The sequence below is a fragment of the Bombina bombina genome, chromosome 7 (assembly GCF_027579735.1).
Source record: "Bombina bombina isolate aBomBom1 chromosome 7, aBomBom1.pri, whole genome shotgun sequence".
In the NCBI taxonomy this organism is placed as follows: Eukaryota; Metazoa; Chordata; class Amphibia; order Anura; family Bombinatoridae; genus Bombina; species Bombina bombina.
Window position 1 is genome coordinate 56,513,454 of NC_069505.1, and position 20,608 is coordinate 56,534,061.

The following is a 20,608-nucleotide window of genomic DNA, read 5'->3' on the forward strand; positions in this document are numbered from 1 at the left end:
GTGTGTGTGAATGTTAGTGTCTTTGTGAGAGTGTTAGTGCCTTTGTGTGTGTGTGAGAGAGTGTCTTTGTGTGTGTTAGTGTCTGTGAGAGCGTTAGTGTCTTTGTGTGTGTAAGTGTGAGAGAGAGCATTAATATCTTTGTGTGTGTGAGTGTTAGTGTTTTTGTGTGTGTGTTAGTGTGTGAGAGAACGTTAGTGTCTTTGTGTGTATGTGAAAGAGTTACTATCTATGTGTATGTGTGAGAGAGTGTTAGTGTCTTTGTGAGAACGTTAGTGTCTGTGTGTGAGAGCGTTAGTGCCTTTGTGTGAGTGTGTGAGAGCATTAGTGTCTTTGTGTGTGTGTGAGAGCGTTAGTGTCTTTGTGTGTGAGTGAGAGCGTTAGTGTCTTTGTGTGTGTGTGTAAAAGCGTTAGTATCTGTGTGTGCGTGTGAGAAAGAGTGTTAGTGTCTTTGTGTGTGAGCGTTAGTGTCTTTGTGTGTGTGGGTGTTAGTGTCTTTGTGTCTGTGTGTGAGAGCGTTAGTGCCTTTGTGTGAGTGTGTGAGAGCATTAGTGTCTTTGTGTGTGTGTGAGAGCATTAGTGTCTTTGTGTGTGAGTGAGAGCGTTAGTGTCTTTGTGTGTGTGTGTAAAAGCGTTAGTATCTGTGTGTGCGTGTGAGAAAGAGCGTTAGTGTCTTTGTGTGTGTGGGTGTTAGTGTCTTTGTGTGTGTGTGAGAGAGAGTTAGTGTCTTTGTGTGTGTGTGTGTGTCTGTCAGAGCGTTATTGTCTTTGTGTGTGTGAGAGTGTTAGTGTCTTTGTGTGTGTGTGTGAGAGTGTTAGTGTCTTTGTGTGTGTGAGAGTGTTAGTGTCTTTGTGTGTGTGAGAGCGTTAGTGTCTTTGTGTTTGTTAGTGTATGACAGAGCGTTAGTGTCTTTGTGTGTGTGTGAGATCGTTAGTGTCTTTGTGTGTGTGTGAAAGCGTTAGTGTGTGTGTGTTAGTGTCTTTGTGTGTGTTAGTGTGTGAGAGAGCGTTAGTGTCTTTGTGTGTGAGAGCGTTAGTGTCTTTTTGTGTGTGAAAGTGTTAGTATCTGTGTGTGTGTGTGTGAAAGCTTTAGTATCTGTGTTTGTGTGTGTGTGTGTGTGTGTGTGTGAGAGAGAGAGAGAGAGAGAGAGAGAGTGTTAGCGTCTTTGTATGTGTGTGTGAGAGAGCATTAGTGCCTTTGTGTGTGTTAGTGTGAGAAAAAGTTAGTGTCTTTGGGGTCAATTTATTAAACCCCGGGCAGACATGATTCGCTATAGTGAATCATGTCTGCCCTGCATCGCTGTTGGCATTTAACATTGCACAAATCATCCTCATCGTACCTAAGAGGTGGCAGACAAGTTAAAGAGCAGCGGTCTTATGACCACTGCTTCTTAACATGTTTCCAGCGAGCCGGAAACATCGGACGGAAAAAGCAGCATTAGCTGCTTAATAAATCTACCCCTTTGTGTGTGTTAGTGTGAGAGTTTGTGTCTTTGTGTGAGAGAGAGAGAATATGTGAGTGTGTGTTAGAGTGTGTGTGAGCGTTAGTGCCTTTGTGTGTGTGAGAGAGAGAATATCTGAGTGTGTGTGTGAGTGTGAGCGTGTGATAGACTTATTGCATATTTCAAAACCTGAATAATCACACGGGAAAAGTTTGCACAAACTGATTTTTTTATTCCATATTGTAACTTAAAGGGGCAGTTACACTTAATTACGAGATTTCTTGCAGTATTGCATAAAAATGAAACATAGTGTGCGAGTTTTAAAAACGTTTTGAAAGCATTAAAGGGATGGTATACTTGAAATGTTTTATTTTTTCAAAAGATAGATAATCCTGTTATTACCCATTCTCCAGTTTCGCATAACCAACATAGTTATAATAATACACTTTTTACCTCTGTGATTACCTTGTATCTAAGCCTCTGCAGACCCTTATCTCAGTGTTAATTACAGACCTGCATTTTAGCCAGTGAGTGCTGGTTCATAAATAACTATCAAAGTGAGCACAGTGTTATCTATATAGTACACATGAACTAGTACTGTCTGGCCTTGATTTAGAGGTTATAAAATATATTAATATAACAATTATGGTTGTGAAAAGCTGGGGAATGAATAGTAAGTAAAGGCATTAACTTATCTTTTTAAACAATAAAAACATCAAGTAGTAGACTGTCCCTTTAACATCTTGTTTGCTGCAGTTGTTTTTTGTTTTCGCCCACTAGTTGCCTTATTTAAGTAGGTAAGCCTCACCACTGTCATGTTGTATGTATGTTAGAAAAATCACTTTTTTGCATGTTTTTGTCTGAATCCTGCTGAATCTAATTAGGGGCAGATATGTGGCAAAGTTAGGCTCGGGAATCCTGCAGTGTGCACTTCCAATTGTCAGAATTGAAAAACTCTTAGGGCTAGATTACAAGTGGAGCGCTAAATGATCGTGTGCCCGCAAAAGGGCAAATTTGCCCGTTTGCGGGTGCGCGATAAGTAACCAGCCATTACAAGTATATTTGCTGTTGTCACTGCGTGACTTAACCCTTTGGCTTTGCTTAGGTTCTGATTCCGTCTCTTACGGCATCAGAACGAAGGCTCCCGTTGGAGCCTATGGAAGTGCGCTCTCATGAGCTTGCGTTCGCATTGCTGACAATTTGTAATACCAGCACACATTAGCATGCGCTGGTATTACACAGTGGAGCGCAAATATCGCTTTCATGAAATATGATATTTAGCGCTCCACTTGTAATCTTGCCCAAAATGTTAAGACTTAAATTACAGGAGAATTGGGTACAACAAATAATAAAATCCTATTGCAAAGTTGTTTTACTACACATTAACAAAATCACAAAGGGGCCTATCTATCAAGCGCCGAATGGAGCTTGTGGGCCCGTGTTTCTGGCGAGTCTTCAGACTCGCCAAAAACAGCAGTTATGAAGCAGCGGTCACAAAGATCACTGTTCCATAACCTGTCCGCCTGCTCTTATGAGGCGGACAGGAATCGCCGCAATTCAACTCGATCGAGTACGATCGGGTTGATTGACACCTCCCTGCTGGCAGCTGATTGGCCGCGAGTCAGCAGGGGGCGGAGTTGCACCAGCAGCTCTTGTGAGCTTCTGGTGCAATGCTGAATACGGAGAGCGTATTGCTCTCCGCATTCAGCAAGGTCTTGCGGACCTGATCCGCACTGTCAGATCAGTTCCGCAAGACCTTTCATAAATAGAGGCCAAAGTATTTACTGTCCCTTTAACTAATTTGCGGAAGTGACATCAAGTAGTGTCACACTGTCTTGTTATATCATTGACAGCTCTGTTTCATTCTGCCATTTAGAGCAGGTAATGAATTCATTTGCCTTTCCCAATCATTTAAATCTGCATCGTTCCACTTTTGTAGTACAGACAGGTGCTTAACGCAAATTATGGTAAATGAAAGACTAAGGGGTATATTTAGCAAAGTGCGAGCGGACATGATACGATGTAGCGTATCATGTCCGCCGCACATCGATTAATGCCGACAGCATACACTGTCGGCATTTATCATTGCACCAGCAGTTCTTGTTAACTGCTGGTGCAATGCCGCCCCCTGCAGATTTGCGGCCAATTGGCCGCTAGCAGAGGGTGTCAATCAACCCGATAGGATTGATATCTGTCCGCTGCCTCAGAGCAGGCGGACAAGTTATGGCGCAGTGGGTATTTAGACCGGAGCTTGATAATTCAGCACACGAAAACTATTAATTAACCTCTTGAGATGCAGTCATTTTTGCCTTTCTTCCTAAATATGTCATTCCCACAGTGTACAGGTGACCCTCGTTTTACAACGGTTCAATTTAAACCGTTTCAGAATAACAACCTTTTTTTCCAGTCATGACTGCTATTGAAAAGCATTTAGAAGCAGTGCATTTATTAAAATAGCCAGTAGGTGGAGCTGTCCGCTTGTGTTGCAGCAAAGCCAAGCAAGCTGAAATTAATCAGTTTAACCAGAACAGAGCTATCGAGCAGATTTCAAAGGAACAAGATCTTCCTGCCTATAAATCAGTCCAGATTAGAATGCATAGAAAGAACTGTTTGCAGAAAAATGCAAGTAAAGTTTGTGTTGTGTGATTATTTTATTAGGTTTATAATGCTGTCTAGCATTTAAAGTCTTCATTTCAAAGCTTTAAAATAATGTATTAGGTTTTACTTATGACAATTTTGAGAGGGGCCTGGAACCTATCTGCCTCACTTCCCATTGACTTACATTATAAACTGGGTTTCAATTTACAACGGTTTCGATATACAACCATTCCTTCTGGAACCTAACCCCAGCGTAAACTGAGGGCTACCTGTATTGTAAGTTTTTTGTAAAACACTGTAGGTTGTGAATATTAGGAATGCATGCAGTGCCTGATATTCCTGTTATATTACTGGTTTTGTTTCAGCTGTGTCTAATACCACTGAAAATGATTTCTTTTGGGATTCAGGTAGAGCATATAATTTTAAACAACTTTCCAATTTACTTCTATTATCAAATTTGCGTCATTCATTTGACATCCTTTGTTGAAGAAGCAGCAATGCACTGCTTGGAGCCAGCTGAACGCATCCGGTGAGCCACAGACAAGAGGCATATATGTGCAGCCATCAATCAACAGTTAGCTCCCAGCAGTTCATGGCTAGTTCCTGAGCCTACCTAGGTATGCTTTTCAACAATGGATAATAAGAGAATGAAGCAAATTAGATTATAGACGCAAATTGGAAAGTTGTTTAAAATCGCATGCTCTTTCTAAATCATAACATTTTCATTTTGACTTTACCTTTAAGAGAGGCTGACTTTTGAGCTGAAGTTGTGTAAACTATTTTCACAGATGTCTGATGGACAGAAGAAATGTACCTGAACGAGGCCTTACTGAGCAAGCAAATGGAAAAGCAAGCAGGCAGCGGTCTAGACTGATCAGTCGTGGGTGAAAGAACAAAACAACACTGATAGATAAAAAAAGCCTTAGCCCTATAAATAGGAGATGGAACAATTTAATCAACATTCTGAGGAGGGCGACGTGCACAGTGTTTCTCAATTAGAGACTATTACAGAGACAGAGAGGAGAAATACTTCAGATGGAGACTCCACAAACCAACCGCTATCTCAGGCGTCCCAGAGAAGGAGTAGAGGTTCCTCAGGGAAAGACAACCCAATGGAGTTCCTACCAGGAGAACACTCAAGAAGGAAAATGGTGAGGTCCTCAGACAGGTCAATCTCCAGCACTTCTACGTGTTCTTCAGTGGCTTACTCATCTCCTGAGAGCGACCAGGTCTTCAGTGAGGAGGAAGAAATTCAGACGAAGCGCAAAATCCTGCGAAAGGTGAGATTTTGTCTAGGACAGACATCCTGATTATCATGCGAAATGTAGTTCCAAAACCTCTGGAGGGCTAAGTTTGAGTATGTCTGGTCTAGGAGGTTGATGTGTAAATAGTGAAATACTCTAATTTTTATACTGTGTAGACCAGGGGTTAACAAATCTGTTTAAAATTTAAGAGCCAGTCAGACAATCTTTTAGAAGCCAGACAGTGGTATTTTTTATATATATTTATATAGAATAACACAGAAATTTAGGAGCCAGTGGTAAAATTTTAGGAGTCAGTGGCTCCCTGGCTCCTGGGTTTGTCAAGCCCTGGTGTAGATTGTGTTTAAAGAATCTTTTAAACAGTAAAAAAGCCAAAATGGATTTTCAAGAAGCCAGTGTAGAATTTGAAAAGGCAAAACATGATGGATTGAAATAATTCACCACACACACTCATACAACACACACCACACACACTCTCATATAACACACACATACTCCTCATATAACACACAACACACATACTCTCATACAACACACACCACACACACTCCCATACAACACACACATACTCTCATACAACACACACCACACACACACTCTCATACAACACAAACTTACTCACTCTCATACAACACACACATACTCTCATACAACACACACCACACACACTCATACAACACACACATACTCTCATACAACACACACACTTATACAACACACATACACTCTCATACAACACACACTCTCATACAACACACACACACTCTCATACAACATAAAACATACTCTCATGCAACACACACCACACACACACTCATACAACACACACACTCTCATACAACAAACACCACACAGACTCTCATGCAGCACACACACTCTTATACAACACATACACCCTCATACAACACACACACTCTTATACAACACACACACTCTCATACAACACACACACTCTCATACAACACACACACTCTCATACAACACACACACACACTCTCATACAACACGCACACACTCAAACAACACATACACACACTCTCATACAACACACACCACACACACTCTCATACCAGACACACTGCACACACTCATACAACACACACCACACACACTCTCATACAACACACACCATACACACTCTCATACCACACACACTCATACAACACTCACACACACTCTCATGCAACATACACTCTCATACAACACACACCACAGACACTCATACAATACACACACTCTCATACAACACACACACACACTTTCATACAACACATACACACACTCTCATACAACACACACCACACACCACACACTCTCATACAACACACACCACACAATCTCATACAACACACACCACACACTCTCATACAACACACACACTCATACAACACATACAACACACACTCTCATGCAACACACACCACACACTCTCATACAACACACACATACTCATACACACACATACACTCATACAACACACACACACACACACTCCAACAACACACACACACACTCCTACAACACACACACCACACACACTCTAATATATTCCACATACTCTCTCCTATAACACACACTCTCCTACAACACATACACCACACACACTCATACAACACACACACACACACTCTCATATACAACACACTCTCTCCTACAACACACACACACTCCTACAACACACACACACCACACACATTCTAATATACAACACACTCTCCTACAGCACACGCACACCACAAACACTCTTATACAACACACACACTCTCACTCACACCCACCCACCACACACACACTCTCTTACACACACACACACACACACACACTCTCATACAACACACACACACTCATATAACATACACACTCTCATATAACACACACACACTCATAACACACACACACACACACACATATAACACACACACTCATATAACACACACCACACACTCATAGCACACACACACACTCTCATATAACACACACACTCATATAACACACACCACACACTCATAACACACACACACACTCTCATATAACACAAACACACTCATATAACACACACACACACACTCTCATATAACACACACACACACACACTCATATAAAACACACACACTCTCATATAACACATGCACTCTCATATAACACACACACTCTCATAACACACACAGTCTCATGTAACACACACACTCTCATGTAACACACATACTCTCATATAACACACGCACTCTCATATAACACACACACACTCATAACACACACACACTCTCATATAATACACACACTCTCATATAATACACACACTCATATAACACACACGCACTCTCATATAACACACACACACTCTTATATAACATACACACACTCATATAACACACACACTCTCATATAACACAACACACTCTCATATAACACACACACACTCATATAACACACACACACACACTTATATAACACACACACTCTCTCATATAAAACACACACTCATATAACACACACACACTCTCATATAACACACACACACTCTCATATAACACACACACACTCTCATATAACACACACACACACACTCTCTCATATAAAACACACACTCTCATATAACACACACACACACACACTCATATAACACACACACTCTCATATAACACACACACACACACTCTCATATAACACACACACACACTATCATATAACACACACACACTCTCATATAACACACACACTCTCATATAACACACACACACACTCTCTCATATAACACACACACACTCTCATATAACACACACACTCTCATATAACACACACACACACACTCTCTCATATAACACACACACACACACTCTCATATAACACACACATTCTCATGTAACACACATACTCTCATATAACACACGCACTCTCATATAACACACACACACTCATATAATACACACACTCTCATATAATACACACACTCTCATATAACACACACGCACTCTCATATAACACACACACACTCTCATATAACATACACACACTCATATAACACACACACACTCTCATATAACACAACACACTCTCATATAACACACACACACACTCTCTCATATAACACACACAATCTCATATAACACACACACACTCCTATATAACACACACTCTCATATAACACACACTCTTATAAAACACACACACACTCTCATATAACAGACACACTCATATAACACACACACACTCTCATATAACACACACACACACACAATCTCATATAATACACACACTCTCATATAATACACACACTCTCATATAACACACATACTCTCCTATAACACACACACACACTCTCATATAATACATACACTCTCATATAACACACTCTCTCATATAACACACACACACTCTCATATAACACACACACACACACTCTCATATAACACACACACTCTCATATAACACACACACTCTCATATAACACACACACTCTCATATAACACACACACTCTCATATAACACACACACTCTCATATAACACACAAACTCTCATATAACACACACACTCTCATATAACACGCACACACTCTCATATAACACACACACACTCTCATATAACACACACATACTCTCATATAACACACACACACTCTCATATAACACACACACACTCTCATATAACACACACACTCTTTCATATAACACACACACTCTCATATAACACACACACTCTCTCATATAACACACACACTTTCATATAACACACACACTCTCTCATATAACACACACACACTCTCATATAACACACACTCTCATATAACACACACACTCTCATATAACACACACACTCTCTCATATAACACACACACTGTCATATAACACACACACTCTCATATAACACACACACTCTCATATAACACACACACTCTCTCATATAACACACACACACTCATATAACACACTCACACACTCTCATATAACACACACACTCTCATATAACACACACACACTCTCATATAACACACACACACTCTCATATAACACACACACATACTCTCATATAACACACTCTCATATAACACACACACACTCTCATATAACACACACACTCTCATATAACACACACACACACTCTCATATAATACACACACATACTCTCATATAACACACACACTCTCATATAACACACACACTCTCATATAACACACACACACTCATATAACACACACACTCTCATATAACACACACACACTCTCATATAACACACACACTCTCATATAACACACACACACTCTCATATAACACACACAATCTCATATAACACACACACTCTCATATAACACACACTCAGTCTCATATAACACACATACTCTCCTATAACACACTCTCATATAACACACACACTCTCTCATAAAACACACACACACTCATATAACACACACTCATATAACACACACACACTCTCATATAACACACACACACACTCTCATATAACACACACACACACACTCTCTCATATAACACACACACTCTCATATAACACACACACTCATATAACACACACACTCTCATATAACACACACACACACACTCTCATATAACACACACACTCTCATATAACACACACACACTCTCATATAACAGACACACTCTCATATAACACACACACTCTCATATAACACACACTCTCATATAACAAACACACACTCTCATATAACACACACACACTCTCATATAACACACACACACACTCTCATATAACACACACACTCTCATATAACACACACACTCTTATATAACACACACTCTCATATAACACACACACACACTATCATATAACACACACACACTCTCATATAACACACACACTCTCATAAAACACACACTCTCATATAACACACACACACTCTCTCATATAACACACACACACACTATCATATAACACAAACACACTCTCATATAACACACACACTCTCATATAACACACACACTCTCATATAACAGACACACTCTCATATAACACACACACACTCTCATATAACAGTGTGTGTTATATGAGAGTGTGTCTGTTATATGAGAGTGTGTGTGTGTTATATGAGAGTGTGTCTGTTATATGAGAGTGTGTGTGTGTTATATGAGAGTGTGTGTGTGTGTCATATGAGAGTATGTTATATGAGAGAGTGTGCGTGTGTTATATGAGAGTGTGTGTTATATGAGAGTGTGTCTCTCATATAACACACGCACACTCTCTCATATAACATACTCTCATATGACACACACACACACACTTTCATATAACACACGCACTCTCATATAACACACACACTCATATAACACACACACACTCTCATATAACACACACACTCTCATATAACACACACACACTCTTATATAACACACACTCTTATAAAACACACACACACACTCTCATATAACACACACACACACACTCTCATATAACACACTCTCATATAACACACACACACTCATATAACACACACACTCTCATATAACACACACACACACTCTCATATAACACACACACTCTCATATAACACACACACACACTCATATAACACACACACACACACACTCTCATATAACACACACACTCTCATATAACACACACACACTCTCTCATATAACACACACACTCTCATATAACACACACACTCTCATATAACACACACTCTTATAAAACACACACACACTCTCATATAACAGACACCCTCATATAACACACACACACTCTCATATAACACACACAATCTCATATAATACACACACTCTCATATAATACCCACACTCTCATATAACACACATACTCTGATATAACACACACACACTCTCATATAATACACACACTCTCATATCACACACTCTCTCATATAAAACACACACTCTCATATAACACACACACACTCTCATATAACACACACACACTCTCATATAACACACACACTCTCATATAACACACACTCTCATATAACACACTCTCTCATATAACACACACACTCTCACATAACACACACACACTCTCATATAACATACACACACTCTCATATAACACACACACTCTCATATAACACACACACTCTCTCATATAACAGACACACTCTCATATAACACACAAACACACACACACTCATATAACACACACACACACTCTCATATAACACACTCTCATATAACACACACACACTCTTATATAACACACACACTCTCATATAACACACACACTCTCATATAACACACACTCATATAACACACACTCATATAACACACACACTCTCATATAACACACACGCACTCTCATATAACACGCACACACTCTCATATAACACTCACACACTCTCATATAACACACACATACTCTCATATAACACACATACACTCTCATATAACACACACACTCTCATATAACACACACACACACTCTCTCATATAACACACACACACTCATATAACACACACACACTCTCATATAACACACACACACACACTCTCTCATATAACACACACACTCTCATATAACACACACTCTTATATAACACACACACACACTCTCATATAACACACACACACACACACACTCTCATATAACACACTCTCATATAACACACACACACTCATATAACACACACACTCTCATATAACACACACACACACACTCATATAACACACACACTCTCATATAACACACACACACACTCATATAACACACACACACACACACACACTCATATAACACACACACACACTCTCATATAACACACACACATACTCTCATATAACACACTCTCATAACACACACACTCTCATATAACACACACACTCTCATATAACACACACACTCTCATATAACACAACACACACTCTCATATAACACACACACACACACTCTCATGTAACACACACACTCTCATATAACACACACACATACTCTCATATAACACACTCTCATATAACACACACACTCTCATATAACACACACACACACTCATATAACACACACACTCTCATATAACACACACACTCTCATATAACACACACACACACTCTCATATAACACACACACTCTCATATAACACACACACAGTCTCATGTAACACACATACTCTCATATAACACACACACACGCACTCATATAACACACACACACACACACACACACTCTCATATAATACACACACACTCTCATATAACACACACACACTCATATAACACACACACACACTTATATAACACACACACACTCTCTCATATAAAACACACACTCATATAACACACACACACTCTCATATAACACACACACTCTCTCATATAACAGACACACTCTCATATAACACACACACACTCTCATATAACAGACACACTCTCATATAACACACACACACTCTCATATAACAGACACACTCTCATATAACACACACACACTCTCTCATATAACATACTCTCATATGACACACACACACACTTTCATATAACACACACACTCTCATATAACACATGCACTCTCATATAACACATACACTCTCATATAACACACACACTCTCATATAACACACACACACTCTCATATAATACACACACACACTCATATAACACACACACACTCTCATATAATACACACACTCTCATATAATACGCACACAGTCTCATATAACACACACACACTCTCATATAACACACACACACTCTCATATAACACACACACACTCTCATATAACACACACACACTGTCATATAACACACACACTGTCATATAACATACACTCTCATATAACACACACACTCTCTCATATAACACACACACACACACTCATATAACACACACACACACTATCATATAACACACACACACTATCATATAACACACACACTCATATAACACACACACACTCTCATATAACACACACACACACTCATATAACACACACTCTTATAAAACACATACACACACACTCTCGAATATAACAGACACACTCTCATATAACACACACACTCTCATATAACACACATACTCTCATATAACACACACACTCATATAACACACACACACTCTCATATAACACACACACTCTCTCATATAACACACACTCTCATATAACACACACACACTCTCATATAACAGACACACTCTCATATAACACACACACACTCTCATATAACAGACACACTCTCATATAACACACACACACTCTCTCATATAACATACTCTCATATGACACACACACACACTTTCATATAACACACACACTCTCATATAACACATGCACTCTCATATAACACATGCACTCTCATATAACACATACACTCTCATATAACACACACACTCTCATATAACACACACACACTCTCATATAATACACACACACACTCATATAACACACACACACTCTCATATAATACACACACTCTCATATAATACGCACACAGTCTCATATAACACACACACACTCTCATTAACACACACACACTCTCATATAACACACACACACACACTCTCATATAACACACACACACTGTCATATAACACACACACTGTCATATAACACACACTCTCATATAACACACACACTCTCTCATATAACACACACACACTCATATAACACACACACACACTATCATATAACACACACACACTATCATATAACACACACACTCATATAACACACACACACTCTCATATAACACACACACACACTCATATAACACACACTCTTATAAAACACATACACACACACTCTCGAATATAACAGACACACTCTCATATAACACACACACTCTCATATAACACACATACTCTCATATAACACACACACTCATATAACACACACACACTCTCATATAACACACACACACACTCTCATATAACACACACACACTCTCATATAACACACACTCTTATAAAACACATACACACACACTCTCGAATATAACAGACACACTCTCATATAACACACACACTCTCATATAACACACATACTCTCATATAACACACACACACTCTCATATAACACACACACACACACACACTCATATGATACACACACTCTCATATAATACACACACTCTCATATAACACACACGTACTCTCACATAACACACACACACTCTCATATAACACACACACTCATATAACACACACACACACACTATCATATAACACACACACACACTCTCATATAACACACACTCTCTCATATAACACATACACACACACACTCTCATATAACACACACGCTCATATAACACACACACACTCTCATATAACACACACATACTCTCATATAACACACTCTTATATAACACACACACACTCTTATATAACACACACACTCTCATATAATACACACATACTCTCATATAACACACACACACTCTCATATAACACACACACACACTCTCATATAACACACACACTCTCATATAACACACACACACTCTCATATAACACACACACATATAACACACACACTCTCATATAACACACACACTCTCTTATATAACACACACACTGTCATATAACACACACACACTCTCATATAACACACACACACACACTCTCTCATATTACACACACACACTCTCATATAACACACACACACACTCTCATATAACACACACACACACTCTCATATAACACACACACTCTATTATAACACACTCACTCTCTCATTTAACACACACACTCTCACATAACATACACACTCTCATATAACACACACACACTCTCATATAACACACACACACTCTTATATAACACACACACACACTCTCATATAACACACACACTCTCATATAACACACACACACTCTTATATAACACACACACACTCTCATATAACACACACACTCTCATATAACACACACACACACACACACTCATATAACACACACACTCTCATATAACACACACACACTCTTATATAACACACACACACACTCTCATATAACACACACACACTCTTATATAACACACACACACACTCTCATATAACACACACACTCTCATATAACACACACACACACACTCATATAACACACACACACACACTCTCATACAACACACACACTCTCATGTAACACACACACACACACACACTCATATAACACACACACACACACACTCTCATACAACACACACACTCTCATGTAACACACACTCATATAACACACACACACACACACACACTCATATAACACACACACTCTCATACAACACACACACTCTCATGTAACACACACACACTCACTCATATAACACACACACACACACACACACTCATATAACACACACACTCTCATACAACACACACACTCTCATACAACACACACACTCTCATGTAACACACACACACTCACTCATATAACACACACACTCATATAACACACACTCTCATACAACACACACACTCTCATATATCACACACAAGTCGCGACCCAGTAAACATGGTGGTTTGAAGAGCCCTTGTTTAAAGGGACATTAAATTGCTGAGTACAACTACAGTAGCAGGTTACTAGTAATCATACCACTGTTTTCTCTCTTGTGCCTGCAGCTGTCTTTATAATCATTCTCTTATTTTACAAGTATCAGTTTGTGAAGCTCTGCATCTTCACACTGGGCGCCGCCATCTTGGACCTTATATTTTTTATGTAACTTTTAAACTGTGCAAAAAACCTACAAAATGTAACTCTTCTGCTCTGTATTATATGAGCTAATCTGAAGTAAAGGTGCAGCTGTCAAAAAGCAGATCTGTGAACATGCTCCTGTCACATGACGCAGCAATACATGAGATACAAGATGGCTGCTTCTGTCACATGATGCAGCAATACATAAAATACAAGATGGCTGCTTCTGTCACATGATGCAGCAATACATGAGATACAAGATGGCTGCTCCTGTCACATGATGCAGCAATACATGAGATACAAGATGGCTGCTCCTGTCACATGACGCAGCAATACATGAGATACAAGATGGCTGCTTCTGTCACATGATGCAGCAATACATGAGATACAAGATGGCTGCTCCTGTCACATGATGCAGCAATACATGAGATACAAGATGGCTGCTCCTGTCACATGATGCAGCAATACATGAGATACAAGATGGCTGCTCCTGTCACATGATGCAGCAATACATAAAATACAAGATGGCTGCTTCTGTCACATGATACAGCAATACATGAGATACAAGATGGCTGCTTCTGTCACATGATGCAGCAATACATAAAATACAAGATGGCTGCTTCTGTCACATGATACAGCAATACATGAGATACAAGATGGCTGCTCTTGTCACATGATTCAGCAATACGTGAGATACAAGTTGGGTGCTCTTGTCACATGATTCAGCGATATGTGAGATACAATATGGCAGCGCCCAGTATAAAATGTAACTCTTTTGCTCTATGTAATGTGAGGTAACCTGTAGTAAAGGTGCAACTGTCACAAAGCAGATCTGTGAACGTCCCCCTGTCACATGATGCAGTAATACATGAGATACAAGATGGCTGCTCTTGTCACATGATGCAGCAATACATGAGATAAAAGATGGCTGCTCCTGTCAGATGATGCAGCAATACATGAGATACAAGATGGCTGCTGCTGTCACATGATGCAGCAATACGTGAGATAAAAGATGGCTGCTCCTGTCACATGACTCCTAATGTAGTTGTTCCCAGCTGTTTAATTTCCCTTTAGTTATCCACAGGTATTCATTATCTTCCAACTAGAACTCAAAAAAAAAAAAAAAAAAACATTCCAAGGATACAAAGAGAATGAAGCAAATATGTCAACAGAAGTAAGTTTAAAAGTTGTTTTAAATGGTATGTTCTATATGAACGATGAAATTTACTGTGACTGGCAAAGTTTGGCTCTGGATTTGCCTGATGGGACCAAACAAAGCTGATTATCATATATTACACTGAAGAGGTCCATTCCAGCAACAATCGGGTTAAAAATGCAGAACATACTAGAGAAAAGCATCTTATCAGTGAGCGAAGATGCAAATTACACCTGTTGAGTTGTTTAGAGAGAGAGAAGGCGGATTACATGGCACTGCCAGAACCATAATTATACGTTGGCATTTTGTACGTGGGTTTCATTCTGACATTACACAGCTGAACTTATTTCATTTGAGGAATACAATTATGGTGTCATTTTACAGTGAGAGGGATGGATTTTTGGCTTCATTCTGTCTCCTCATAGCAGGTTACAATTATAAACACTCATAAATCCCTTTTTTTTCTTCTGTGCTTATCCTAAAGTGAGAAGAGTCATTGCTTCTTTCTTTCTATGCTAGATGGCTACCTGATTTGTGCCAGGGAGAGTGCCACGTGTTTTGTGACAGGGAGAGTGCCACGTGTTTTGTGCCAGGGAGAGCGTCACGTGTTTTGTGCCAGGGAGAGTGCCATGTGTTTTGTGCCAGGGAGAGCGTCACATGTTTTGTGCCAGGGAGAGTGCCACGTGTTTTGTGCCAGGGAGAGCGTCATGTGTTTTGTGCCAGGGAGAGTGCCACGTGTTTTGTGCCAGGGAGAGCGTCACGTGTTTTGTGCCAGGGAGAGCGTCACGTGTTTTGTGCCAGGGAGAGTGCCATGTGTTTTGTGCCAGGGAGAGCGTCACGTGTTTTGTGCCAGGGAGAGTGCCATGTGTTTTGTGCCAGGGAGAGCGTCACGTGTTTTGTGCCAGGGAGAGTGCCATGTGTTTTGTGCCAGGGAGAGCGTCACGTGTTTTGTGCCAGGGAGAGTGCCATGTGTTTTGTGCCAGGTAAAGTGCCACGTGTTTTGTGCCAGGAAGCATGCCACGTGTTTTGTGCCAGGAAGCATGCCACGTGTTTTGTGCCAGGAAGAGCGCCACATGTTTTGTGCCAGGGAGAGTGCCACATGTTTTGTGCCAAGGAGAGTAACACATGTTTTGTGCCAGGGAGAGTGCCACATGTTTTGTGGCAGGGAGAGCGTCACGTGTTTTGTGCCAGGGAGAGTGCCATGTGTTTTGTGCCAGGGAGAGCGTCACGTGTTTTGTGCCAGGGAGAGTGCCACGTGTTTTGTGCCAGGAAGAGCGCCACATGTTTTGTGCCAAGGAGAGTGCCACGTGTTTTGTGCCAGGGAGAGCTTCACGTGTTTTGTGCCAGGAAGAGCGCCACATGTTTTGTGACAGGGAGAGTGCCATGGAGAGTGCCATGTGTTTTGTGCCAGGATGAGCGCTATGTGTTTGTAATAGGGAGAGTGCCACATGTGTTGTGCCAGGGAGAGCACCACATGTTTTGTGCCAGGGAGAGCACCACATGTTTTGTGCCAGGGAGAGTGCCAAGTGTTTTGTGCCAGGGAGAGTGCCAAGTTTTTTGTGCCAGGGAGAGTGCCCCATGTTTTGTGCCAGGGAGAGTGCCACATGTTTTGTGCCAGGGAGAGTGCCACATGTTTTGTGCCAGGGAGAGTGCCACAAGTTTTGTGCCAGGGATAGTGTCACATGTTTTGTGCCAGGGAGAGTGCCAAGTGCTTTGTGACCAGGAGAGTGCCACATGTTTTGTGCCAGGGAGAGTGCCACAAGTTTTGTGCCAGGGATGGTGTCACATGTTTTGTGCCAGGGAGAGTGTCACATGTTTTGTGCCAGGGAGAGTGTCACATGTTTTGTGCCAGGGAGAGTGTCACATGTTTTGTGCCAGGGAGAGTGTCACATGTTTTGTGCCAGGGAGAGTGTCACATGTTTTGTGCCAGGGAGAGTGTCACATGTTTTGTGCCAGGGAGAGTGTCACATGTTTTGTGCCAGGGAGAGTGCCATGTGTTTTGTGCACTCTCTGGGCGAGATAAATTAGTGGGGCCACTAAGCCCAGTGCCCTTATTCCCCTCCCCTGTATGCACTGCCCCTCGATGGCCCACACCTGTGCCAACACTCAGTGATACCTATATAAGGAATAACACAAACTATTAGACCTCCTAATATCATAAACTAAATACAACAGATGCATTGCACCATCTCATAACATCACCTCTGACTTTGTGGGGGCCCCCAAAGAGTGTGGCCCTGGGCGGGTGTCCCTCTTATCCTGGCTAAAGTGCAGGCCTAGTGCCAAGTGTGCCTATTAGTGCTGAAACCAGAATTCTGTGAAATCAGATCACTTTTTTTTATTGAAAACTTATACTAAAACAAAGCAATGAGTATACATTATGCAATTCTTAGCTTAGTTAAAGGGATGGTTAGTTGGTAAAGATGGCATACTCTGGCCGAAAGGCAAATCACTGTAATCACATATAGGAGGAACTTTATTTCATCAGGCGACTAAACACTTTGTGGAAGTCTCAACAACTCCTTGTTCAATTCTTTGTTCTGCTTGGAAGCATCTCTGCTAACAAATCTAGCAGTTTCTGTGTTCAGTTAAAGGGACATAAAAAACAAACATTTTCTTTAATTATTTTGATAGAGAACACAATTTTTAAAAAAAGTTTCCAATTTACTTCTATTATCAAATTAGCTTTGTTCTAATGGTATTCTTTGTTGAAGAGATAGATAGTTAGCGTGCACGTGTCTGAAGCACTACATGACAGGAAATAGTACTGCCATCTAGTGCTCTTGCAAAAACTGTTGCCATATAATGCTGCACACTCATGAACTTACCTTTCTGCTTTTCAACAAAGAATAACAAAAAAAAAAGAAAATATAATATAAGTAAATTGGAAAGTTGTTTAAAATGGTATGTTCTATCTGAATCATAAAGAAAAAAAGGGTTTTATGTCCCTTTAAAGGGACACTAAACCCAATTTTATTCTTTCATGATTCAGATAGAGCATGCAGTTTTAAGCAACTTTCCAATTTACTCCTATTATCAATTTCTCTTGTTAAGTGTGTTCAGTCCACGGGTCATCCATTACTTATGGGATATATTCTCCTTCCCAACAGGAAGTTGCAAGAGGATCACCCAAGCAGAGCTGCTATATAGCTCCTCCCCTCACATGTCATACCCAGTCATTCTCTTGCAACCCTCAACAAAGAAGGAGGTCGCGAGAGGAGTTGGAGTTTTTACTTAATTATTCTTCAATCAAAAGTTTGTTATTTTAAATGGCACCGGAGTGTGCTGTTTTTTTCTATCTCAGGCAGTATTTGGAAGAAGAAACTGCCTGCGTTTTCTATGATCTTAGCAGGCGTAACTAAGATCCACTGGCTGTTCTCGACATTCTGAGGAGTGGGGTAACTTTAGAAACTGGGAATAGCATGCAGGGTCTCCCGCAAATGAGGTATGTGCAGTACAATATTTTCTGGGAATGGAATTGACTAAGAAAACACTGCTGTTACCCGTATGATGTAAGTACAGCCTTAAATGCAGTAGTAGTGACTGGTATCA

General features: G+C 40.2%; 1 protein-coding gene across 1 annotated transcript in view; it reads left to right on the plus strand.

Moving 5' to 3' along the window:
* The window catches only part of LOC128665880 (inositol-trisphosphate 3-kinase B), a 310,718-nt gene that overhangs the window by 49,181 nt on the left and 240,929 nt on the right, over positions 1-20,608 (plus strand). The window contains exon 2 of the mRNA XM_053720127.1: positions 4,825-5,316. Coding sequence (XP_053576102.1) covers positions 4,978-5,316 — 339 coding nt within the window. The 5' untranslated portion in view covers positions 4,825-4,977. The remainder of the gene's footprint in view (positions 1-4,824; positions 5,317-20,608) is intronic.